A 27042-nucleotide genomic window follows, 5' to 3' on the forward strand; every position below is an offset into this window, starting at 1 on the left:
TACATGTAGGAGAATGAAACTGGACCATTGTCTAACCCCATATACAAAAGTAAACTCAAAATGGATCAAAGACCTGAATGTAAGTCATGAAACCATTAAACTCTTGGAAAAAAACATAGGCAAAAACCTCTTAGACATAAACATGAGTGACCTCTTCTTGAACATATCTCCCCGGGCAAGGAAAACCACAGCAAAAATGAACAAGTGGGACTATATTAAGCTGAAAAGCTTCTGTACAGCAAAAGACACCATCAATAGAACAAAAAGGAACCCTACAGTATGGGAGAATATATTTGAAAATGACAGATCCGATAAAGGCTTGACGTCCAAAATATATAAAGAGCTCACATGCCTCAACAAACAAAAAACAAATAACCCAATTAAAAAATGGGCAGAGGAACTGAACAGACAGTTCTCCAAAAAAGAAATACAGATGGCCAAGAGACACATGAAAAGATGCTCCACATCGCTAATTATCAGAGAAATGCAAATTAAAACTACAATGAGGTATCACCTCACACCAGTAAGGATAGCTGCTATTCAAAAGACAAACAACAACAAATGTTGGCGAGGCTGTGGAGAAAGGGGAACCCTCCTACACTGCTGGTGGGAATGTAAATTAGTTCAACCATTGTGGAAAGCATTTTGGAGGTTCATCAAAATGCTCAAAACAGACCTACCATTTGACCCAGGAATTCCACTCCTAGGAATTTACCCTAAGAACGCAGCAATCAAGTTTGAGAAAGACAGATGCACCCCTGTTTATCGCAGCACTATTTACAATAGCCAAGAATTGGAACCAACCTAAATGTCCATTGGTAGATGAATGGATAAAGAAGATGTGGTACATATACACAATGGAATACTACTCAGCCATAAGAAGAGGGAAAATCCTACCATTTGCAGCAATATGGATGGAGCTGGAGGGTATTATGCTCAGTGAAATAAGCCAAGCGGAGAAAGAGAAATACCAAATGATTTCACTCATCTGTGGAGTATAAGAACAAAGGAAAAACTGAAGGAAGAAAACAGCAGCGGAATCACAGAACCCAAGAATGGACTAACAGGTACCAAAGGGACAGGGACTGGGGAGGATGGGTGGGTAGGGAGGGATAAGGGGGGGAAGAAGGGGGATATTAAGATTAGCATGCATAATGGGGGGGTGGGAGAAAGGGGAGGGCTGTACAACACAGAGAAGACAAATAGTGATTCTACAACATTTTGCTATGCTGATGGACAGTGACTGTAAAGGGGTTTATAGGGGGGACCTGGTATAGGGGAGAGCCTAGTAAACATAATATTCTTCATGTAAGTATAGATTAATGATCACAAAAAAAAAAAAGAGAGAAAGAAAAGAGGGATTACTCCCTGGTAGGATTAAAACTAACTGTAAATCAATGATTAATGCATGCTTTAAATATCCTTAATTTTGATCACTTAAAGGGTGTCAGATGATCGGCTATGGAGGTACATTTTTCTGATAATATTCCTTTCTCTTAAAAAATAAAAATAAAAAAAGCAGTTCTTGTGTGGTGACCTCCAATGAGTTCTACACAATGGTATAAAGGGCATATCAAAGTGTGGGCAAAGGGTCTGTTTGTGTTTATACAGAGGATCAAAGCCTAATTTGGCTACCCAGAAAACAAACTAAGATACGATATGAAGAAGAACTTCCAACATCAGCACTCTCTGGAAGAGTCATACCAGAAGATGATCATCAAAAAACCTCAACAAAGATCCAGGTGATGCTGCAGTTGTAGCTGCATCCATCCCACCGGTTCCTGGACTTGCCATTGGAATGAAGAAGGAGATATCTAAGCTGGCCTGTGCATACAGTAAAACAACAAATTTGTCTGCATCTATACTGTTGGAACTCAACCAAGAATTAGGAGAAGTGCAAGTTGAAGTGCTCCAAAATCTTACAACTACAGACTATCTACTGTTAAAAGAACATGTGGGATGTGAACAGTTCCCAGGAATGGGTTGTTTTAATTTGTCTGATTTCTCTCAGACTGTTCAACTACAGTTGGACAATATCCATCATATCATAGATAAATTTTCACAAATGCCTAGGATGCCCAACTGGTTTTCTTAGTTTCACTGGAGATGGCTGATAATTATAGATCTGCTTTGGTTATGTAACTGTATTCCTATTATGTTAATGTGTGTACGCAATTTAATTAGTAGTTTAAAACCTATACATGCTTAAGTTACTCTACAAGAAGATATGTCAAAGAAATAATCAATCTTCCCATGTTTTCTTCCGCCTGCTACTTCTATAGCTTTTCTTCTTCCTTCCTAATTACAACCCTTAAATAGAATTCGTGCCTCATATCGACTTTACTGAGTATCATAATTCCTCCAAGTGGTAAAGATACCTCAAGACAAATGCTGGGCATAGAAGCCATAGGGCATAAATCTGCAAAGAAGTAAAAAGCTAACCTTTTCAAACAGTATTGCTTCTCTCTCACTTACCAACTTTACATTTCCCTGTATGGCCCCGGAAGATGACTGGTTAGCCAGAGACGGGTAAGATTCCTCAAGGGAGGAACAACCTAAGACAGGCACAGTCACAGGGGGTCCATCAGGTGAGAAATTGGGGATCAACCGAGGTTAGGCTTAGAACCTCCCCCCTCCTGTTTTGAGAGAAATCTTCTGCATCTGTAGATGTTTTATTGCCCTTATTTAGCTTGGATTAACACATAGTCTACAGGCACACACCTGATCATCTACATTTGCTCTCTTACAACACTAAACTATGTTTTCTACCTTTATCTTGCATCTACCTACCACTTCAGCATTTTATTAAAAATAATAATAATAAAGGGAGAAATGTGGGATCCACATATAAATCAAGTATAAATATCAAACGAATATTCATATTTGACCTGATTGTTTATAGTTCATAATGCATGATCAAAACCGAAAGTTTCTGTGATGACTGCCCTTGTACTGTTCACCATGTAAGAACTTATTCACTACGTAAGAATTTGTTCACCATGTAAGAACTTGTTCGTTATGCTTCAGAAGATTGGAGACTGATGAGAATTAGGCTTGGGGTGGATGAATGATTGTGCATTGAGCATTGACTCCCCTATACAGAATTTTATTGTTGTTAACCATTTGATCAATAAATATGAGAGACGCCCTCTCAAAAAAAAAACAAAAAAAACAACAACACATTTATTCTCTGACGTAGTTTGTGTGGGTCAGGAGTTGGTAGTAGCTGGGTGGTTCTGGATCACATGTCTCTTGAGGTTGCAGTCAGTATGCTGGTGGGAGCTGCAGTCAACTGAAGTGATGCAGGTTGGAGGGGGCTACACATATACCTAGCAAGTTAGTGCTGGCTGTTGGCAGCAGGCCTCACTTCTGCCCATGAGAACCTAGTGTCCTCTTGATATGGCAGCCGGCTTCCCCCACAGCAAGTGAATCGAGAGAGAGATCCAGACAGAAGCTGCGGTGTTTTTATGGCCTAGCTTTGGAAATTTTACACCTTCATTTCCACATCTTGTTGGTTACACGAGTAAGCCCTATCAGTGTGGGAGGTGACTCTCTCCTCAATATTAGGAGGTGAGAGTCATTGTGGGCCGTCTTGGAGGCTGGCAACCATACCTGTCCACATTCCTTTGGTTTAGGGTGGAGAGGGCCCAGACTCCATTTCTAGGAGCTGGGATTAGGGGAGAGAGAACTGGTGCATGGGATCTCTGGCAAAACTCAGGACTAAATCCATGGGGCAGAAAGTGGAGATAACAAAACCATAGATGGATTTGCAAATGAATGTGAAATCCCAGGGTTTTTATATAGTGTGGGGAGCAAACTGTTTAAGGTACTCTTTAGATGCCTACCTTAGGGGCTTTGAAATGAGATAATTCTTCAAAGTGCTTAAAACAGCCTACTGCTCAATGTAAGAGTCTCCACTGTGCACCAGGCACTGTGCTTGGAACTTTACACACAGTATCACATTTTATTACCACAAGCTCTGCCAAGTAGATGCCTTTGCCCTATTTTATTGAAGGGGAATCAGTGCTTAGACAGGTTCAGTTTCCCACCCCAGGTTGCAGAGACGGGAAGCAGCAGCTGAAGGAGTCAGCCCCAGCTCTGTCTCTGGATCCTGTGCTTTGGCTTCTGGCTCGTAGCCTCTGGGCTGCCCTAGAATCCTGATCCCTGTACCCACGAGGGATCTGGTTGTGATCCTAGCTCCGTGTCAGTAGATCTGAATTGTGGTCCAGCTCTGCTGCCCACTAGCGAGTTACATTTTCTTCCTGCATCAGTTTCCTTTGTGTGAAAATGGAGATAATGATACACAGTTGAGACTTGAACAACATGGGTTTTAACTGCATGGGTCCACTTAGACAAGGATTTTTTTCAAAAAGTATTTTGGAAAATTTTTAGAGATTTTTGAAAATTCAACAAAACTCTCAAACCACGTAGCCTAGAAATTTCAAAAAAATTAAAATGTATGTCATGAAAGCATAAAATAGCTGTAGACATGAGTGTCTTTTATCATTTACTACCATAAAATCAACAGTAGGCTATTAGTAGTTAACTTTTTGCAGAATCAAAAGTTATATGTAGATTATCAACTGCATGGCCAGGGGGTGGTGGTGGCAACTTCTAACACCCACCCATACTTCCTTTAGTTGTGCTGAGGTTTAAAATGAGTTGATAGGGTAAAGCGCTTAGAACAGTGCCTGGGGTATGAAAAGCTCCCTGAGAAACATTAGCTGCTCCTGCTGTGGCTACGGCGTCGTAGTCATCCTCCTCAGTGTAATTGCTGTTGCTGCCTCACTGTCTGATGGCAGTTTCCCAGTAAGTAAAATGGGAAGAAGATTCTCTTAGTTGTTTTCTGAAGTTCTTTTCACTGCTGTGGAAGACAACTTGTTACATTACAAAATTCTTGTAACATTACAAATATTACTTCTTTAAGGAGAAATGTTCCATTACTAAGGTCACTTATGTAGTCTTTTCGTCAAGTTGGTTCCACAGTTTGAGCTGCAATTTTAATGGTGCCCCTTTTCCAGGTGGTGGCTTTCTGGACTCTGATGCTGAATGGCCCTTTACCCAGAGCCCTGCAGAATTCAGAGCACCCGTCTCTGCAGGCCAGCGCCTGTGATGCCCTGTCTTCCATCTTGCCAGAAGCCTTCAGCAATCTCCCGGTATCTTTAGGAGTGTTTTCTCATCCTTACATGGTGTCCCTAAGCATCAGAGCTTGAGCTTGATTTTGATTTTCTCATTTTGAACCAGTATTCAGCATCACCTCAGAGGAAAAAAGGGCTTATCCTGCTTGAGTGTGGAGTGAGGGCAGTAGGGAAAATTAAACTCTTGATGTCTTGGGAAAACTTTTCCTCCTTGTGCGTAGGAGGCAGGTGGCAGAAGTGGAGGTAACAGGCTTGGAAGTCAGATTTCAGAAAGATTATACATCCAAAAATTAGAAAGACCTAGGTTTAAGTCCTAGCTTTTCTTTCTAGTTCTTTGATTATCTTAACTTCTCTAAAACTGAGTTTTTATGTCTATAAAATGGGAATGAAGTGGTGAATAACATGAAGTATATGAAAATACTTAGCTGGTGCCCAACTTGGTGCAGTCAGACTGTGCCTCTCCTTCCGTCCTTAGTGGCATTTGCATCTGTTCTTACAAATTAGCTTTAATAAAGAAGGGGTTTTCATGGTGTAGGAGAATAAAATGACCTGATTCACGTGGTGGTACAAGTTAAATGATCACAGATGATGCTTGTGCCCTGCACCAACTAGGTTCTCAGATAATTACTGGATCGGAATTGAACCTCTGTTCTCCGCCAGGGAGGCCTCAAGGACTCCTTGTGTTCAACTCCCAAGTATGGACTCAAACACAATTTTTTTTTTATTAGAGGCATGTCCTAAGTCTCTTGCTGAAGACAGTGGCTCAGAGTTTTTCATTCTCACTACTCCTTTGCCAACTTTTCTCATTGCAGAATGACAGGCAGATCCTGTGCATCACCATGCTGCTTGGGCTGAATGACAGCAAGAATCGTTTAGTGAAAGCTTCGACCTCCAGGGCTCTTGGAGTCTATGTGCTTTTCCCCTGTCTCAGACAGGTCTGAGTGAGCCTGTCTAGCATTTCTTATGTGCCTCTTTGATAAGTCATATTAATGCTTTTTTTTTTTTGTGGATATAGAGCTTTTGAGTTGGACAGTAAGACATTAAATTGCTTTGTAACTTGGTGTCCTAAATTGCTACTAAAGTATGGTAATTTCTGTAGTTTAATTATTTAGTATACTACCTAGGACCCCAGGTGCCCAGAAAATACTTAAATTAATGAATAATTGAAAAGAAAGTGAAGGGGGACAAGGCCATGTGATAGTAAATAGTTCAGAAAGCTGATAGTTTTTACTAAGAAGAAAATAAATTTCTCCTTCCTTCTTACTTGTGACATTTATTTCACTGAGAAATGTGTAAGTGCATAGGATGTGTTTTAGAAATGCATTTCATTATCAGCATTGTTTCCCAAGGTAGAAGTCAATCTAAGCACAGAATTAATAGAACTGTCACAGGCCCGGTTATAAAATATTCAGAAGAGCAAAATCCATAGGCTCCTCAGGTGTGCATGGCACATACCAAAATCATGGGAGATTCCCCTGGGATTTTAATGAGTGTCCAAATTGTGATATAATAAGTTGAGTAAATTAATTTTAGTTTCTGAATAGAAGTTTACTCTGGTGAAGGCTTAATAGTTTTATCTGAAAATTGCAGAATTTCCAAGGGAGCAGTGTGAGCTCTGTAAGTAACCATAGTGTTTCATTTGCTTATTGTATAGGATGTCATATTTGTTGCAGACACAGCAAATGCAATATTGATGTCACTTCAAGACAAGTCTCTGAATGTCCGGGCCAAAGCAGCCTGGTCCCTGGGCAACCTGACAGATACTCTGATTGTCAACATGTAGGTGACTCAGCTTCTTCCTCTTGGGGGCCTTCTGGGGCTCAGATCTCAAGAGGGTATCTTTGATCCCTACTATAAAATAAATAACAGTTCTTCTCCTATATTATATAGTCAGTCTTCCTACTTTGTTTTATATTCCTTCCAGTAATAAGATTAGTTAGCTGTTCTTAATATGTATGTGTAAAAAATACCATGTGCTGAAGTAAATGATATATCCACATTACAGAAATTATGGGAAATACAAAAATAGAAATCCAAAATGATAGTAATGATTGCCCTGCTTTTTAAATACTGTATGTGTATTTTTTAAGTAATATATTCACAGGCTAAAAAAACATTCAAACAGTACAAAAGGGTATTTGGTGTAAAGCCTTTTTCCTACTTTAATCACCTGGTCCCCTCCCAGGAGGCATCTGTGGTTAGTCATACACCAGTGTCCTGCTTTTTGTCTCTAACACAGAACTTTTTGCCTCCTGACTGCTACTTTTATAAATGCTATTTATTATTACACATTTATCATTCTGTGATGGTTAGTCAGTCATCTCCCTATTATCAAACACATTGTTTTGGGCTTTTATATGTAGTGAACATTTTTGTGTGTGAAATCTCCATTTTAAGATATTTCCTTTGGTTACACTCCTAAATGTGGACCTTTTGGGTTAAAAGGTATAAACTGTAAGTGCTTGGTATAGTATGAGATTATAAGTTATATTAAGTGAATATATTTGTACATGTATATATTTAAATAGATTACCTTTTAACATTTTTTGCCTGCTTTGTGGGGAACAGGGAAACACCAGACCCAAGTTTCCAGGAAGAGTTCTCTGGTCTCCTGCTCTTAAAGATGTTGCAGGCAGCTATAGAGGCATCCAAGGATAAAGACAAGGTAGCTCACAGCAGAACTGAATATTTCTCCGTTGTATACTTACTGTGTAATAGTTCTATCTTATTGAATTTATCTTTCTTCAAAGGAGATGGAGCATATACTCAGGGTGTAAACTAATCTACTCCATACTTGTACAATTTCTTTTCTGTCTCCTGTCTAATGAAAAGTGTCAGTGCCATCTGTAAAGCTCCTCCATGATATGTCCATGTTTAGTATTAATCTGTTTTTTTAAAAAGATCTTTAGGTAGAATTGACAAGTCAGAAAGATGAGAAGCCCTTGGCTTTGAATATCCCTTGTTAGACTAATAAGTTTAAAAGCATTGGCTGGACTTTAGGGTCAGGTAGACATGGTTCAAATCCTGGCTTGCCCTTTAGCAGCCAGATGACCTTTGGTGTATTCTTTAATTTCTCTGAAGGTCAGTTTCCTCATTTGTAACATGGAAGTCATTCCATATACCTTACTGGATTCTGAGAAGACTTATGTCAAAGCACCTAGTACAGTACCTCATACCAAGTGCTTAATTTAGTACAGTGGTTTTGAAAACCTGGGAAGCCCTACCTCAGGCTAATTCAATCAATTTCTGGGGTTAGGGCCTAGGAGATAGTTTTTAAAAACCAAAGCTCCCCAGGTTTTCTAGTGTACTGCAAAGGTTGGGACTTTCTAGTAGAAAAGTATTAGACTGGAATTACAAAATTCACCTTGCTCCCAAGCAGCATTGTCCTAGTGCCCCTGGGCCTTAAATGCCATTTCAGTAAGAGGACAATGGATCTCTCTGAAGGTACTAAAAATATCAGGCAAGTTGCTGGAGGACCTCACCTTTCTGATGACTCAGAATGTTAACCACACAAGACCTTGCAGAGTTCTGGAAACTTGTACATTTACATTTACAGTTTTCATTAGCTGTTTTATTTTAAGATGTCTAGGACTTCCTGGTTTTTTTAGAGCTGAAATGGCACTTTTGGAAACATCTCTTTGGCAAGACAAATTTCTAATGCTCATAAGTTTTATTTTAGGTAAAAAGCAATGCAGTCCGGGCCCTTGGAAATTTGCTTCATTTTCTGCAACCTTCTCATATAGAAAAACCCAGATTTGCTAAAATTATTGAGGAGTCCATCCAGGCCCTCATTTCTACTGTTCTAATCGAGGCTGCCATGAAAGTCCGATGGAATGCTTGTTATGCAATGGGGAATGTGTTTAAAAATCCTGCTCTCCCATTAGGTAAGTAAGTTTCCCTCTTTAGGGGAGGGCCTCTTTGGACAGTACACACCAGTCTACATTGTTGTTAAAGGTGTTGCTTGTGATGTTATTTATCACAGTTATTAGAAAAAATGGGAACATACTGAACATCCAAGGTTAGGGGAATGGTGAGATAAATCATGGTATGTATATTCAAAGGGATATTTTGTCACCATTTAAAATTATGTTTAGGAAATGGTAGTCTGGGAAAAGACTTCTGATGTTAAGCAAATTAAAACAGGATGTGAAATTTTTTCTACAGTATGATCTCAATAAGTGGGTAGAAAAAAGGAAATTAGCCTAATTATTAACAGTGATTGCCTCTATATGGAACAATGAGTAGGATTTTTTCTGCTCTCATTTTATAAAATCTTCTATAATGAGCATATATTGTTTGAAGTTATCAGGAAAAAAAATAAAGGAAAACTGGTATGGAAGAAAGAAGGTACAAATTGGAAATCCAATATGAGCCCTTGGTATTGAAGTGGAATGCCGCACGGGGAGGGCACCTGTCTCTGAGTAATGACATGCCATGTACCTTGATCTGTCATCAGTGGCCAATATGATCATAGTCTCCAAGTCCCGTTCACTGTACTGGGCAGCATTTGCCTTACACATTTGTCTCTGTAACAAGATTAGAAACACAAGGGTGTGTTTTATCCTCATCCTTCATCCTCCAGGAGAAGAGGTAAAACCATTCTGGTTTCCCTAGTTTGCATCAGGTTAGGGAAATGTGGCTCCTGATCCTCTTCATTGCTGAGAGTATCCAGGTACACCAGCCAGCCAGGACCTGGCGTGGAAATAGCCTAAGGTGACCTTTGGGGTTGGAGTTCATTGAGGTGGGTGTCTGCCTCCCTGTCTTCAGAGGCAACAGAGAAGCTGGGAAGGGCTGGGAGAGGTAGGGAAGTCACATTGTATTTTGCTGCCCATCTTGAGGAATAAGAACCCCCCAAAATGAACTGGGTAGTGGAAGCTCTGATGAAGAGCAGGCTGATTTTCCGGGGCCAACAGGAAAAGCAAGAAGACAAATCTGAGCATCATCCTCCCAAAATTGGAAAGTTGAGCCACCAGTTAATCTGAGTTCTCTGTTCCCCAGTCCCTGCCTAGATAGTGTTGTGTCTTTCTTTACAATAAAACCGATGACTTTCGGCATCCAGAGCAGTGTCTAGACACTAATCTGGATGACAAAATAGTCTTTTGTCAGTATGAACAGGGCAGGATGTACAGTCGTGCAGTTTGCACATTGCTCAGAAGCACCCAACTGAGAACAAGCAGGGCTGCGATTCAGCCCATGCTTCTCCCACCAGGCCCTGCCCTCTCGGGACAGCATCCTCTGAAAGGAGAGGCCTCTCTCAGCATCGTCCAAGTCACTATGTAGGGTAGCAGAGCCCCTGAGCCTGCAGCAGGCTTGTCTAAAGAAACAAGGAGGTTTGGGAGTCAGTACTAGGCCCCTTACCTAGGATCCCACAGTTAGTCACTCAGCACCCTGATCTTGCAGGATTATTGTGAAAATCAAATGAGCACTAGTGTGTATGCTTCCTTCTGCCCCCTCCCTTTCACACTACTTGTTTCTAAAGCTTTCATTTATTTTAATGACTGTGGATTCTTTTTAGGAACAGCCCCATGGACCTCCCAGGCCTACAATGCTCTGACGTCAGTTGTGACATCATGCAAGAACTTTAAAGTGCGCATCAGATCTGCCACTGCCCTTGCCGTCCCGGGCAAGAGAGAGCACTATGGGTCTGTTGGCCAGTACGCTCAGATCTGGAATGCATTGGTCACTGCCTTACAAAAGAGTGAAGACACTACAGACTTTTTGGAATTCAAGTACTGTACCAGCCTGAGGACCCAGATCTGCCAGGCACTGATTCATCTTTTGTGCTTGGCTAGCACCTCAGATCTGCCCTGCATCAAAGAAACTCTTGACCAGAATGGGGACATGGTGCAGTCCTATATCCTACAATTTTTAAAATCAGGAGTAGAGAGAGACAATGCTGGAGCACCCCGTAGCCCACAGGAAAGAGACCAGATGGTCAAAACGGCCCTGGAGCACATAAGCAGTGTCCAGACACTGGCTGGGAACACAGCCAAAAGGGCCGTCATGGGCTTTTTAGAAGATATACTGACCATTTATTTAGACTCTTCTGGATCACAAGTAGCACTCACAGGATTAACAAATTGGTGAATATGCCACCATACTTTCCAGGTGTCAAGTGGTAATAGGAAGACCCAAGCGTGAGCATCAGATATGTGGGATTTAATCTTAGGGGCAGAAACAATCTACCTACTATTTATTTAGAGTTAGCAGCTCTGTAACTTTTTCTCAAAGGGCCCAGCTGCTGTAGAGAAGTGGTCCTGCTGCCCTGGCTCTGGTCCGGGTTGTTGGAACCTCTCACCTGTGCAACCAGCAGCCGAGGAGTTGGGTTGTAGTGTGGGCTGAGCAGCCTGGGGGGTTGTGAAGAATATTTAGTCTCAGAAGATGAAAAAAAGCAAAAGCATTTAGTTGTATATTGTCTCTGGGAATTGTTTTCTTTTATAATAAATGGATGAAAAATAGTGTGCCCATAATCTGTTTCTGTTGGGTTACATTTATAGAAAGCTGCAAGCAGGGCTGATGTTCAGCCGGTTTGCACTGGTACAGCCGCATGGGCTGCTAAAACACTGAAGCAGTTGATTATGTGTTGGTAAATAGCTGCTGAGCTCCCCAAATGCCAATTCCAGAAGCCCCTCTGCACCTCCTGACAACGCAGTAAGCAAAGTGGGCTCCTGGCAGGCAGGGCCCCCTCCTCCCGGCCTTAACATTGACTTCTGTCTGAATCCTGATGCACCACAGGAGAGGTGGTCCTAGGTATAGATTCATGGTGGTTTTGCTGTCTTTGAGTTTGGGTCTTGAAAAATTGTTTATTTTAGATGGTTACAAAGAGAGGTTTTTAAATTAGATTTTGATAATGTCCAAGCAGTTATAAAAGTAATTTCTCACTGAAGAATTATTTATTTTTAAATTTTGCCTTCATGTCTTGATCACAAGTAATTGGAATTGATTTCAGGCAGGAATTGAGTGATATACAAGAGCCAATTAAAAATTATTCCACACTTACCTTTGACCTGGGATAAATAAGAATCAACATATATAGAAGGGGTTTGGGCAGTAATATTATTTAACTGTTGTTAAATTGATGATTCATTATTTAACTTCTCATTTAGCTTAAATATTTAAGTACTTGTTCTTTTCCCTCTAATATGCTATTGATTGCTCAGAAGATACTGTCCAGGCAGAGATTGGGGAACAGCATGCTCAGGTAACAGAAGGACCATTTTGCAAAGAATTGGTTATTAGGTACTATTACCCATACCCTTGTAGGACATTCTTTAAACTTGCTTTTCTTCGGAGAAGATTCTGGGCACATTGTAATAAAGACCCAGAGACGGAGTTAGACCTGTACCGATCCTATGATGAATCTTGGAACTTCCTTTTCTTAAAGGAATATATTCTTAGTAGCATCTAACTTAATTTGTCACTTGCATAAAAGTGAACATAGGGCCTCTGTAGCTTTTTACTCTTTTTTGGGGCTTTCACTGGTGGGTTTCTTGATAAAATATTTGTGAAATTGAATGGATTCATTTGATGATTCACTTGCATCTGTTTATCTTGACTAAAACCTAATTTTTTAATTTTGAAAACTTTCACTTCCATAAAGGTTTTCGGTTCTCTGAAAACATACTAATATTCAAATGCAGGGAAAGACCAAGGGTAAGCACTTCTAGAGATTCTAGGAGCCCAAAAATACAGGCTTCTGTCTTGAAGGGGTGCTGATTCTCCCTCTGATATTATGGGTGTGCACCAGACACCCTGGATTGGTACCTCAGTAAAGCCACCTTGGTTAAAGGAAGCCACACAGACAATAAAGAAAATTCATTCTGGTGCAGAAACAGAAGAAACCAGCTCTGATTCAGAATTCTAACTCAGAATACCAAATTCCGAACTTTGTCCTGATATTTAAAAGAAAAAAGATTTGCAAGAGGAGTCATCTAGGCGTAGATGGCTAGAGCCTTTGTTCCTTCAACTGACTGCAGTATAAAACATTGCTCATCTTTCTCTTTGAACCTTCCCTGTGACCACTAAAAGATACCCACTAATTCATACTCTTAATATTTGAGGAAGGCACACATTATAATCTCTTCCATGGTATTAGTTAATGGTATGGTAAATGTCTTAAGGTGATTCCAGGGCAGAGAGAAACCTCCCATGGAATACTGGGGCAAAGGCTGCTTTGATTTTAATATTTGTGCATGAATATGGACCATATGCAGACTCTCACCATCTTTTGAACATAAGAGCTATATGAGTTCTACTTACCGTAGTTCATTTGGCCTTCATTAACACAGTGCCGTGGTTTAGAGCTTGGCTTAAGTCCTGTCTGCTGCTTTCTAGGAACATCTTGTGCCTTAGTATTCTCATCTGTAAATAGGATAATAGTGCTTATTATCCCAAAAGGATATTACAACAAATTACATGGGAAGTTCTTAGAATAGCTTCTGGTGCTCAATAAATGTCAGGCAGTGATTTTCCTCGAATTTTTCAGAGCACTAAGCAGAAATACTGTCAGCACACCATGAGGTTTGTGATAACAAGTAGCTGAATTCCCCAGCTGCACTTCCAGTGGAGCTGTTGGCTTGGATGCCTCAGGAGCCTGGACCCAGTAGTGTGGGAGAGGCACTAATCCCTGAGGGGCAAGGCAAAGGACTGGAAGTGTGAAAGTCCACACATTTAGCAGGAGAGCAGTAGCCCCTTAGTTCTCCTTCATGACTCAATCTTGAGGGCCAGTCTGTAGAACTCACAGATCTAGTTGACACAAGCTTCCAAATTAACACCTGGGTTTCAAAGGACAACTCTTCAACTTAGTAACTATATCCAGACGCAAGTTGCTTGACCTCTTATTTGTGCAGTGGGAATAATGGTGCTTCAAGGAGTTTCAAGATGTCACACACTATATGTAAAGTATCTGGCTTGGAGCTGGTACAGAGCAAATGCTCAATAATAAATGGTGCCCTTGTTATGCTTTTCATTGATATCTTCCCTGGGCTTGAATGTCTGTCTCCTCATTAGACTAAGATGATTGGAGGAGTGTTTGTCTGCATTTAGGACGGCCCTGGAGTCCTCAGGTCTAAACTAAAGGGAGCCTCAGCTCCAGCGGGCAGGGAATTAGGGTTCGGGCCAGAGTCTCAGATATTCAACATTCGTTTGTCTTTTCTGTCTTAACACTTGTGGATCACAACACTGCCATCGGTAATGTGCTTACTGGACTGATGCGGTGGGGAGGGAGGTGGTGGTGCACAACTCTGGTGGTGTAATTCAAAATAGGAGCAGCATGTGTCATGTCCTTGAGGATTATTGCTCTGCAATCTATCCCATGACCAATTAGGATTTTCTGTAGGAATGCAGATATTTTTTTGGATGAGAAGTTCTAGTAACAATGTTTTCACATTAATAGGTCAAATAAGGAAACCCAAGTGGTTGTTTTTATCAGTGCTGAAAAAGCATTTGACCAAATCAGTGTCCTTTTCTGATCAAAATTCTTTTTAAAGAAATGAAGAACAAAAAAAAAGATACGTCATCAACATTGTAACATGTACCTGTCTTCAACAGCGACTTTCCTAAAAGTATCAGAAACCAAGACCAACCTGTTATCACTATTACCTGACATCATATAAGATGTAATGGCCGATGTGATTAAATAAACCCAAAATAGAATTAAAAAACATTTTCTTTCAAAGAGTGTTTCCAAATTACTGTTATTTCATCAGTCTGAAAGATTATATTCACAAATCACTAATTGCAGAAAATCCACTCAGAAAATAATGGAACTAATAAAATTCTGTAAGGCAGCTGGTTACACATAAGCCAAAATCAGTAGGTCTATGTATCCGCAATAACCAATTTGATTTTTTGTGTTAAAAAATGATCCCATTCACAACAGTGACAAACATAATAAAATATCTAGGAATAAATTTAACCAAAGTCTGTGCAAGGACTCGGTGAAAAAATCTAAAAATTTTCAAAGGTCATGAAAGAAGACAGAGAAGATATACCATGTTCTACATAGAAAGACTCAATATTATAAAAAAGACCACTTCTCTCCAAATCTATAAATTTAACTAAATTCCCATCAAAATCAAAATAAGATTTCTTAAAGTGACAAGATGATTCTAAACTTCATCTGGAAAAGTAAATGCAGAAATTTAAACCAAGACATCAGGCTTTTAGCCACCACGCTGTGGGGGAAAGGTGAATTTCTCTGTAAATTAGTATGCTTTATATGAGAACTTTCCAGCCTGTGTAAAACCATGCCTGTTTGTTGAATAAAAATCCCTTTCCTTGTTGCAGTCTCTCTCTCTCTCTCTCTCTCTCTCTCTCTCTCTCTCTCTCTCTCTCTCTCTCTCGGCTTTCTTATTTAGCTCTTGATGAGATAATACTTTGTTAATAGAACTCTGACACCAGAGAAAAATTTGAAACTCTGGGAATGAAGACAGAAATGGGAACTATTTGGGTAAATATAGAAGGCTATTTCGGTCATGTTGAGCTCCTTTGGGTAGCTATTTGGGTAAATAAAATAGGCTACTTTTCTCCTACCATTGATAGTATGTATGTATTATCAGTGAAAGCAAGACTTATCACATTGTCTGACAGGGTTTTTAGTGAATGTAGATGTAGTACTTATGAAAGTCTCGACATAAAGAGGAAAGGTAAAGAGGTCTCTGTGGTGGTCGAATTTCTACATTTCACTTGAAGTAATAAAATATTAATCCTAAACAGAGTATGTCTACATTTCACTTGAAGTAATAAAATATTAATCCTAAACAGAGTATGAAAAGTTAAAGTGTTTTGTAATCCCTTGAGGAAGCCACACTAAAAAAATGACACAACATATATTAAAAATTTCAATAGATAAGTTAAAATGGAATCCAAAAAAAATCATTCAAATAATCCAAAAGAAGACAGGAAAAAACTGGAATGGAAAACACAGGGAACAATATAAATCCAAACCAACCAGTCATTAAATTTAAAAGCTCCAAATATACTAGTTAAAAGACACTGTCAGAACAGCAAATGAAACCAAACCTAACTCTATGCTATTTATAAGAAACTCATTTTAAGTAAATAGTATGGGTTAAAAATAAAAGGACAAAAAAGAAAAATACACTGCAGATGCCCATCAAAAGAAAGCTGGAGTGGCCATATTAATATCAGACAAAATAGACTTCAGAGCAAGGAAGCTTACCAGGGATAAAGAGGAACATTATATAATGATAACAAGGTCAAAGAAGACATAACAATCCCAAATACCTAATGACAAATATTCAAAATACATGAAGCAAAAACTGATAGGATTGGAAGGGGAAATGACCAATCAGCAGTCACAATTGGAGACTCCTACACTCCTTGCTCAGTGACCAGTAACAAAGAGTCCCTATTCTGCATCATAAAACAGATCACAACAAATGTAAAAGAAATCCTACAAAGTATGATCTTTGATCATAATGGAATTAAGTAATAAATTAGTAACTGGAAAATCTTTAAATACTTGGAAATTAAATAGCATATGTCTGAGTAATCCCTGGGTCAAACGGTATCTCAAAGGATATTGAAAATTGGAAATTAGGAAATTTTATACTGAACAAAAATGAAAATACAGCATACCACAATGTATAGGTGCAACTAAAGCAGGGCTTTGATGGAAATTTGTATCATTTTCTGCTTGTATCAGAAAAGAAAGGTTTCAATGAATAAATTTCAAACTTAGGAAACTAGAAAAACAAAAGAAAAGCAAAACTAAAGCAAGCTGAGAGAAGGAGAGTAGGCTGAGGGAAGGAAGCCACTCTTAAAGTGTTACATACCATATGACTCAATTTACATGACAGTCTGGAAAAGGCAAAACTACAGAAACAAAACACAAATCAGTGTTTGCTAGGGATTGGGGGGGGAAGGATTCAACTACAGGGAAGCATGAGGGAGATTCCTGGGGGTGATGGAAATACTGGAATCCTGATGGTGGTGGTGGTTATATAGATCTACAGGTGACAAAACTCATGGAAGAGTATATTCCTCAAAAAGTCTAAAATGAGAAGTTCACACACACACACACACACACACACACACACAGACATGTGCACACAATCTCTCACTCTCAGTATAATATCTGTTTGCCATTGGGTCCCTGTGGGGAAAGTTGGGGTTCCTATGCCCAGGATCCTCACCTGAACCTAAACTACTTGATGATGTAACTGGCCTGCTGCTAGACCACTGTTTCCACACCTGTAGACAATAGGCTATTATTGACTGAATCACTATATAAAGATCTCTACCCAGTGCTCTGAGCGGAGGTAGAGACAAGGAGTATTACAGACCTGCAGACTGTTGGATGCAGATGTAATTCTAGTGCCTGGCCTATTGTCAGGAGAACAAACTGGTTAATAAACCCTTTCACCTGAAGAACGTTCCATTGTCATTCCCCGGTCTCACTGAATCCACAGTGGACTTGCCTGGGGCTGAAACCCATTGGCAAGACAGTATCCATTCCCCACAGCGTGCCAGGTATAGTAGTACCAAACATAGTCTTTAGATGGGTGAGAACCATTCGTTCAGAAGGACTCAAATACTCAAAAGGTGGAGTTTACCTTATGCCTAGTTATAATGGTAATAACTAACATTTATTGACTTTATTTACCAGGAACAGAAAAAAATCCCAGATGGGTTATCCTAATGCATTTATGATACAGTACATTTTGTAGCTGTTTTATTACGTAAAAATTTCAGCTCTTTCTGGTTCTCCTTGATTCTTTTGGCAAACGTTCTTAAAAATTCAAGAAGCCGCACATCTTGGATACCGAAATTAGAGGTAAATTGCAGCAGGTAGTGGAATGGCCAGCAGATGGAGAGAGAGAGAGCGAAAAGTCATTCAGACGCGGGGGCTCTTTCTCAGGCTCAAGAGCAGGAGCACCTGGATTCCAGGTTGCTCTCATTCATCTCACAACAGTAAGTCCCAAACTTGGCTGCACATTGGAATTACCTGGGGAACTTTAGAAACTACAGATCACTGAGTTTAGTCATCTGGGGTGTGGTCTTGCCATTAGGAGGTCTAAAATCTGCACAAGTGATTCTAATTACAACTAAGTTTGAAACCCACCGTGCAATGACAGTGGGTGTCAAGCTGTCATGCTTCAGACTCTCCTGGGAAATTTGTGAAAAACAGAGACCCAGGCTGTTGTAGTCCTCATTCTTTTGAGAACCAGGGCATGCTGAAATGGGGCTGTATTAAGCTTAACACGGGTAAAGACATCATCAGGACTAAATCTAATATAGTCTCATATTAGATTCTAACATATCATAGTAACTTCAGGCATCAGATGTTTGAGAAGATAAGATATAAACTCTATTTGAGAAAATGCTAATCGTGAATTTCATTCCCCCCCGGAAAATGGAGAGTGGATCACCTGGGCCACACCTGGACTACATTGTGGAACTCAGGAGCAGGGTTCCAGTGCCGGGCCGGTGGGCTTCCTCTCCAGAGAAGCACAAGCCATACATGGTGTCAGGTTCCAGAAGAGTTTACAGTCATGTCAGGTCACTGCGTGAAGGGCAGTAGGAAAAAGTGGAGCTTCTTGGACAACTGGATTCCCAGCCTTCATGAGGTATGCTCTCCAAATTTGTTTTCACTTTCTTCCAACTGAACTGTTCAAATTATTTAAACATTAGAGCTAGCAGAATTTTCTAAATAACATTTATTGATTTTCCATATTATAAAAGTAATGAATCTTCAGTGTGGAACTTTTGGAAAAAAAAAGAAACAGTGAGTATGCATGAGTAAAAATGACTTGAGATAATGGTTATTCTCATTTTGATATGTTTTGTTTCAGATTTTTTCATGATATATGTGTATGTGAATATGAGTACACACTATACACATGGACTCACACTCCAAATATGTGTGTATGTACACATATATACTATGGGAAATGAGTCTACAAAATTGCAGTCATAAGCTATGTACTTTTTTGCATCCTGGTATTTTACTTAAAAATATATCATGAACACCAAATATTCTTCTAAAACATAATTTTAATGATTTAATAATAGTCCCTAGTATTCAATATGCCATACCATCCATACTATTGTTGGATATTGTTTTCTAGTTGTTGATTTACATGCAACTCTTTAATAGATGTTAGAATTTTGAATGTGTGATATGAGGCAGAGATGTAACCTTATGCCTTTCCAAGCAGTTAGCCAACTGTCTCTGCACAACTGATTTAATTATCACACCATCCTTTCTCCCCAGGTATTAGATGCCTCCTTGCTCAGAGCTATGTCCTTATGTTCCTACAGGACTGTGTATAGGATTCCCAGTCTATTCATCCTACTGCCCCTCTATCCTTGTGCTAGATCGAGACTTCTCTAACTACTGGGCTTTAGATAGAGCTCAGTGGCCAGATGGCCAACAGACAAGACTGGTTGGGCCCTTGGCTCCTTGACTGGATAGGGCTTGGGAATCTCAGGTGTAGCTAATTACTAGACATTTAGTATTGATGTTTAGAAACAAACACTTTTACTCAAGACGAAATGAATATAGGCTGTGAGAGGAAGAAAATAGGTTTTTTCCATTTAACAGGTGTCCATAAAGTGTTCTTTTTAATAAAGCTGTGGAACTTGCTCCTGAGGCTGGCCTCTGGCCACCTTCTTTCTGAGGAGTCCTTGCCAGGCCAGGGAGGCGTGGTCCTCCATGTCCGCCCCTGGGTCATTCCCAGCGTGCTGACGGCTGGGACGGCAGGGGGGTCAGCGGTCGCTCTGGGCTGGGACTGAAGCGTCAGGGGCTGCTGCTGGGACGTGGACCACCCGCAGGGTGCCACGTTTTCAGGAGGGCGCCTGGGCACACCATCTTACTGGCTTTGATGGCCCTTCAACCCCCACAGCCCACAGTCACCAGCTGTACTCTCTGCTTCCTCCCAGAGCGCACTCCAGCCACGGTGGATGCGCAGGTCTGCTGTCTCCTTTCTCACCTGGCTCAACTCACTTGCCAAACTGCTGCTGGCCTAGGCTCATTCTCCATGGCCCCGCACTAACCCTTTCACGTGGCGTGCAAGACTCTCCTAGCTGCCTATCAGCCCCCTACCGACCCCAGCTTCACCATACAGAATCCATGCATGTGCCAGCCTTTGTTCAGGCCGTCTGCCCTCTCCCAACCCTTCAGGCTTTGCCTGACAAGCTCCTAAACACACTTCAGGTCTCAGTGGACAGACACACACCATTTCCCCTGGGCCACCTTTCCTGACCACCTTTGAAATGCAGATATTTGCAGAGCTCATCTCCTGGGTTGTTACAGGATTGAATGAAATGATCAACCCCCTAGCAGAGCACCAAGCACTAATAAGACCTAAATGAATGCTAGCTATTATCTCTATGATCCTTATCATATGGCTTCGCCACAGTGTTCTGGAATTGCCTGTTTACTTGGCTGTCTTCCTACCAGACTCTGAGAACTTCAGAGTTAGCACTGTCTTACCCACTTTTCTCTCCCCCACCAAGCTTGGGTCAGGCATATAGCAGGCTCTCAGCAAGTGTCTGCTGAATGACTTGTGAAGGTATTAAATATCCCCATTTTCCAGACGTGCAAACTGAGCCCTACAGAGGGAAAAATGACTTTTACCAAATGACACTGCTAGTAAAGGGCAGAACAGGAATTGAGTTCAGGTCTTGGCAGCCCCTTTGTCCAGTACTGTTCTCTCTACACTGCTGTTGCCCTGAGCATGCCAAGGTCAGGTGCAGAAGAAATGAAAATACAAAGACGAGTTATTTTCAAGTTTGTTATTTTTTGCTGTTTGGCTCTGTCTTCCCAACTGTGATTTTCCTAATAATTCAGGACCTGTGGGGAAGACTTTCACTTAGGTTTGCTCTTGGTGGGGTGAGCTGCCACAATACAGCTGACAGCAAACTGCTGAGTCATCCAGCCCGGCCCACCCCACCCTTTACCTGGAGGGGCAGTGAGTCACCCACAGTCACAGGAGTGGCAGCAGGGCCCTTCACAGTGCTCCTCTTATTCACGGGAGGTAAGGTGGCCTCAGGGTGGGCTGAGCAGCGGAAAGGAGTCCCATTACTCACAGAGCAAATGCTCCAGGGGAGCCTCCAGCATGGGGGAGTCCTGCAGGCTCCGATGGCTCCCCCAGACCGCGCAGCCCATGCCAGGAGGTGAGGGCGAGGAAAGGTCAGTGGGCAGAGGTATCGCACGTAGCCTGCACCCCACCCAGGGGGTCGTCTTGTGTCCATGCTCTCTGTGGACTGTCGATGTGCTGTGTCTTTATAGCTTCTACAACAGGAGGGCAATTAGCTTCGTGAGCCAGGAGATTTATGGCTAAAGAAAGGACAAGTAGCTTTCCACCCAACTCAGGCCCTTTGAAAGTGGATTTACATGGGTTGGGGCTCTTTGCCTTTAGCTGCAGGATTGTCCCACCTGTTCCCCCTTTTCTCCCAACACCTGCTGGGAGCAGGGCCACAGCTCCAGAAATGAAGCACGTTAGGCTTGAGCTGGGGAAATGCAGATGGAGGTGACCATGGTAGGCATGCACGGGTGCAGCTCACGGGTCCAAGGCCCGCTGGCTGCCCCAGGACTCATGCTGGGGCTTGTAAGAGTATAGCTGGACAGTTGGAAGGATTGCCTACCTGGTCCCTGCCCCTGAGTGGACCCCTAGGCATTCCCTCTGGTACTCGCCACCCTCCCCCACCCACCACCATAAATAGACACTGCCTACTATCTATCCGGCAGCTACAAGCTGAGGACACAAAGATGAATAATATACCGGCCCTGGCCTTGAGGAGCTTGCAGACAAGAGGCCAGTAAACACAATGTTACAGTCCGTGTGGCGAGAGTCCCAGGAGAGGCTTGCTCAGGCTGTGGAGGAGGGGCGTCTCAGCCAGTCCCCAGGGAGAGCAGGAAGACTTCCCAGAGGAGGATGAAAAAAAGATGGGGAAAGGCGCTTGGGAAGAGGCAACGCCGGTCCAAAGGCAGGGAGGAATGACCAGTGGGCCACATGAGTCAGGGAGGGAAAGGAGGCGAGACCGGAAGGCAGGTGGCAGGAGAAACCTGCCTGCACCCTGGGGAGCTCACATTTGATTGTGCGGGCCACTGGAGCCAGAGGCGGGTTTCAAGAAGAATGCGGGTAACACAATCAGATTTGCTCTCAGCGGGCAGCGTTCGCATGGATTAGAAGTAAAAGGGAGCCATGTTCTCACGCTTGGCTGTCCACTGTGATCACCTGGGGAGCTATAGAAAGGCTGATACCTGGGCCCCCTCCAGAGAGGCTGCTGTTCTTGGTCTGGGGTGTGGCCTGGGCCTTTGGATGTTGAAATTCCTTCCCCTGTGCCTCTGATGTACAGCTGACAGGGACCCACAGGGAAGAGATCCTGGGTAGGAGTCACTGTGGTCGCCAGGTGGGATGGGCACGGGCAGCTTCTGGAGATGGAGGGCACACATTCAGGAGGGAGACCTACAACCCATGGTGACTGGCCGGCTGGGGCTCCTGAGAGAAAAGGGGGAGAAAACAGCCCGGCAGTTCCTCAATCAGTTAAACAAACCTGACCCAAATGTCTAGCAACTGACGAATGGATAAATAACACATAAATCCATACCACAGAGCATAACTGAATTAAAGAAGGAATGAAGTGCTGATGCATGCTGCAACAGGGATGAACCCTGAAAACACTATGCATAGTGAAAGAAGATAGTCCCACAGGACCACATAGGGTGTGACTCCATTTATGTGAAATGTCCAGAGCAGGCAAATCTGCAGGGACAGAAAGTAGATTAGGGCCTGCTTAGGGATAGAGGGATGGGGAGACTGGAGTTGACGGTGAAGAGGTGCGGTTGCTTTTGTGGGGGGTAATGAAAATGTTCTAAAATCAGTGGTGGTGATGTGGCGGGTACACAACTGATTACTAAACGCCATTGAATTGTACACTGTAAATGGATGAATTCCACAGTATTTGGATTATACCTCAATAAAGCCATTAAAAAGAGAGAGAGAGGAAAAACTCAGGCAGGCTCCTGTTTTCTGACCTGGGTGTCAGCTCGATGGTGGCTTCATGAATCAGGTGGAAAACATAGGAAGAACCAAGTTTGGGACAGTAAGATATTGATTTATTTACTCATTCAGCAAATACTGTTTGAGCGCTAGGCAGTGGGATAGTCAATAATGACCAAAAAAAAAAGAATATAAGTGGCTCTTAACACTCCAGGGGAAAGAGAGAAAAGTGCAGTAACTAAATTGGTGCATAAGGCGATCAACGCGCTGGAGAACGCAGGACAAGGGAGGAAGAGAGAAGGCGCTGGGCAGGATCTGCCGCTAGGGCAGGTGGGCAGGAAGCCACCCTGCAGAAGTGACATCGGGGGAAGACCTGCAGGCGGTAAGGGGTGAACCTTGGGGCTGTTCCAGGCAGAGTGGGCACCAGAGAGACCAGACAGACAGAGGCGGGCGGGGAGAGAGTGGGGCAGAACCACCAGGGCCTCTGACCCTGAGAAGATGCAGCCCGGCGGGGGTGTGCTTTGAGCAGAGCTGTGCCAGGATCTCACCTACTGTAAGTCTCCCTCTAGTTGTAGTTTCTCAGCCTGAACACTGTGGGTATTCAGGGCAGGATAATTCCTTGTCATGGAAACTATCCTATGGTGTGGGAGGTTGAGCAGCATCCCTGACTTCTACCTATGAGATGCTAGTAGATCCCTGTCCACTCTTGTGTGACAACCACTGCAGACACTGTCAGTCGTTCCCTGGGGAGCACAAGCGCCCCCTGGGGGGGGGGGACCGCGGCTATAGGCTGCAGGGGTGTGTGCACAGGAAGTTTGGGTGTTTGTGAGATCTGCTTGTTGAGAGGGCTGGTGAGCAGTCAGACGGGTGTGGCTGGAGCATCCAGAAAAGCCTGGCAGCTTCGCTGGCTTCAGACTCAGAGCCTATTGGAGTGAATGTCACAGAAGAAAGAGAGCAGTACTCAAAGGGTCTGCTCAATTGAATTTGGTTTTTTGAGCAAGTACTACGCTAAAGGCATCAAGGAAGATACTCAGATAAGTGAAATGAGCTTCTAACCCCACCTCACAAACAGAAAAACCTCTAATTCAAGGCACTGGTATACTGAGATACAGAATGCTCTAGAACCTTAGAAAAGGGAGTCAGTTCAACTTGTGCAGGAGGAAAATTCCATCAGTAATTGAAACATTTCCTGACTATGTCCTGCACACTAGGCAGGTTCAATCACATTGTCTCATTTAATCTTTAAAAAACAAAACTGTCAATATTATCCTCCCCCTCCCTTCTGTTTTACAGATTAGGAAATTGAGCCTTAAAAAGGTTGAATAACGTTCTCATGGTTGCCCTGTCCCTGCAGAGTTGGAGTTTGAACACAGGCTGTTTAATGCCAAAGCTTGGGGTTGCCTGGTGGAAGCTTCTAGGGGGTGGGACAGAGTGGCAGTGATAATATCTTAGGCAAGGCTCAGATAGGGAGTGAGGTTGTGTTGGGATACAGAGCTTGTTTTAGCAGGGAGACGTCCCAGAAGGGCACAGGAAAAGTGGGATACCACCAGCTGAGGGGAGGGAGGGAGGGGCTCTCATAATGTGGGGCGCAGTTTTGCATTTTATTCTCTTGGCACTGAGGAGACAAAGAATGAGAACTTGGACTTAGGAAGAAAGGTAGAGACCAACCTACCTCAGATACACCTCGCTCTTAAGTTTGGGGCTGCTGTGCCTCCTCTTACCTGCAAGACACGAACACACCTCCCAGGTCAGGCATGGAGACTCCCAGGAAGGGTTACCTGGCGTCAATACAATAAATGCACCATGACTGATGCTACAGTAAAATCTGGGGATCATTATGGAAAGTTTTATTTCCCTAAAAATTTTTATCAGGTTACCTTCCTTGTTACGTAATGACAATCATCAAGACTTTACCACATGTGATCAGGAGGCGCTCTTGATGCATTTTTAAAAGTCTAGGGGAAAAAATCTAGAAGATCTTCATGGAAGCTAGACCTTTTTTTTAAAGGATAATTTGGCAATATTTATTCGAATTATATATTGAATGCCTTTCTGTCAATTTATTCCTACTTTGTACTTTTGGAAATCAATCTTACAGCAGTGTAGGCACCAGTAGAATCAATACTGGCACATAGATATTCATGACAGGTTAATTTGTGAAGGGAAAAATAAAACAAAAAGAAAAACTAACAACAAACTCAAAGCCCATCAAACTGGCAAGACTGAATATATTATGATATGGCCAATAGGTATTAAGCAGCTATTCAAAATAGCTATATATTTGACATACCTATCATATATGTACTTGCATATATAGAGATATATATGCACACATAAATGCACATACCGAAATAAGTCACGAGAACAGGAAAAAGAGGGAGAGAATAAAAGATTGTTAGTTATATGGTTAGTATATTGTTTGGCTTCTTGTGTATATCTCTAAGGCTCCAATACTGTGAAATTTTATGGACTTTTTGTTCAAAAGACCATTTTTCTTATAAGACATATATTCTGTTTTCATTTTTATCCTACTCTATTCGCACATTCATGGATCATTTATTTTAAGAATCACTTTATTAATCCCTTGCACTCTTTCATGGAAAGTATTTCTACTTCCTTCTTTTTTTATATCATCTTGAGCTTGCATCATGGATATCAAACCCAGCCATTCTGTTGCTTCATTCTGATCTGCCTTTATGTTTCTGGATTTCTTAAAATGTCCATTATTTCTTGTTTCTCCCTTCATATTTACAAAGGAAAGCATACCAAATCGCTTTTGAGAGCTGCAGAGGTTTTGTCTCCCTAGCTGTCCATCGTGGGGGGCAGCGGCGGAGACGCCGGGCTTGCCGGCTCAGGGCTTCAGCAGAGTGGGCGGGACCTCTGGGCCCCGTGGAGTTGTAGAGGGGAAGGGCATTTCCCTAGGAATTATGAAATACAGTGTATTTACTGTTGATCAGAGCTGCATCACTTCGCCTTGCTCTTCTCTCCCCCATCTTTTGATCAGAGGTTTTGTAAAATATCCAGAGTCTTGAAAGAAACCCTGAAGTCAGAGAAACATTTGTAGGTTCTGAGAAGCTTCCAGGCTTCCTGGTGGGCACACTTTGTGTTCATCTCCATCCTGCCATGCGGCCCGCGTCAGGCTCAGGTCCTTCGTGACCTCCTTGAAGGCGGCCAACCCCTCCGCCTGCTTCTGGTTGTGCAGCGTGATCTTCTCGCTAAATTTCCGCGGATTGTTAAAAGTTGCCATCTTCTTCCGTCCCCCTCCTCCTCCCCCTCCTCCTCCCCCTCCTGTCCCCTCCCTTCCTCTCCTCCCCTCCCCTCCCCTCCCTCCCTCTCCTCCCCTCCCCTCCCTCCCTCTCCTCCCCTCCCCCAACCCGTCCTCCCTCCCCTCCCCCAACCCCTCCTCCCCTCCCCTCCCTCCCTCTCCTCCCCTCCCCTCCCTCCCTCTCCTCCCCTCCCCCAACGCCTCCTCCCTTCCCCCAACTCCTCCCCCTCTTCCCCTTCCCCTTCCCCCTCTTCCTCTGTCCCCTCCTCGCCTCCCCCTCCTCCTCTCCCTCCCTCTTCTCCCCTCCCCCTCTTCCCCTCCCCTTCTCCATCCTCCCATCACCCTCTTCCCCCTCTCTTCTTCCCTTTTCCCTCCTCCCCTCCCTTACCTCCCCTTCCCCCTCCTCCCCTTCCTCTCTCTCCTCTCTCTCCCCCTTCCTCCTCCCCTCCCCCCTCCTATAGACCTTTAATTTTATCTGGATTTTTTATAACAAAACATGAGCTGCTAATTGTACAGTAGCTGAGATTCTGCAAAGAAGTGATTGCTGTTCTATTTCCCAGATATACACTGCTGTGTGTGTGTGTGTGTGTGTGTGTGTGTGTGTGTGTGTGTGTAGGGGGGCAGAGCCAGTGCACAGGGCATTTCAGCCTTCTTGACAGCTCAGGAG

At 42.7% G+C, this 27042-nt stretch overlaps 1 protein-coding gene across 2 annotated transcripts in view; it reads left to right on the plus strand.

The window, feature by feature from the left end:
• Positions 1-11596, plus strand: part of HEATR6 (HEAT repeat containing 6) — a 37982-nt gene extending 26386 nt beyond the window's left edge. For both annotated transcript variants that reach the window (XM_037015472.2, XM_037015473.2), the window contains exons 15-20: positions 5022-5156; positions 5951-6073; positions 6793-6917; positions 7707-7803; positions 8818-9022; positions 10654-11596. In XM_037015472.2, coding sequence (XP_036871367.1) covers positions 5022-5156; positions 5951-6073; positions 6793-6917; positions 7707-7803; positions 8818-9022; positions 10654-11225 — 1257 coding nt within the window. In that variant the 3' untranslated portion in view covers positions 11226-11596. The remainder of the gene's footprint in view (positions 1-5021; positions 5157-5950; positions 6074-6792; positions 6918-7706; positions 7804-8817; positions 9023-10653) is intronic.
• The last annotated feature ends 15446 nt before the right edge of the window (positions 11597-27042 follow it).

The sequence above is a fragment of the Manis javanica genome, chromosome 4 (assembly GCF_040802235.1).
Source record: "Manis javanica isolate MJ-LG chromosome 4, MJ_LKY, whole genome shotgun sequence".
Lineage (NCBI taxonomy): Eukaryota > Metazoa > Chordata > Mammalia > Pholidota > Manidae > Manis > Manis javanica.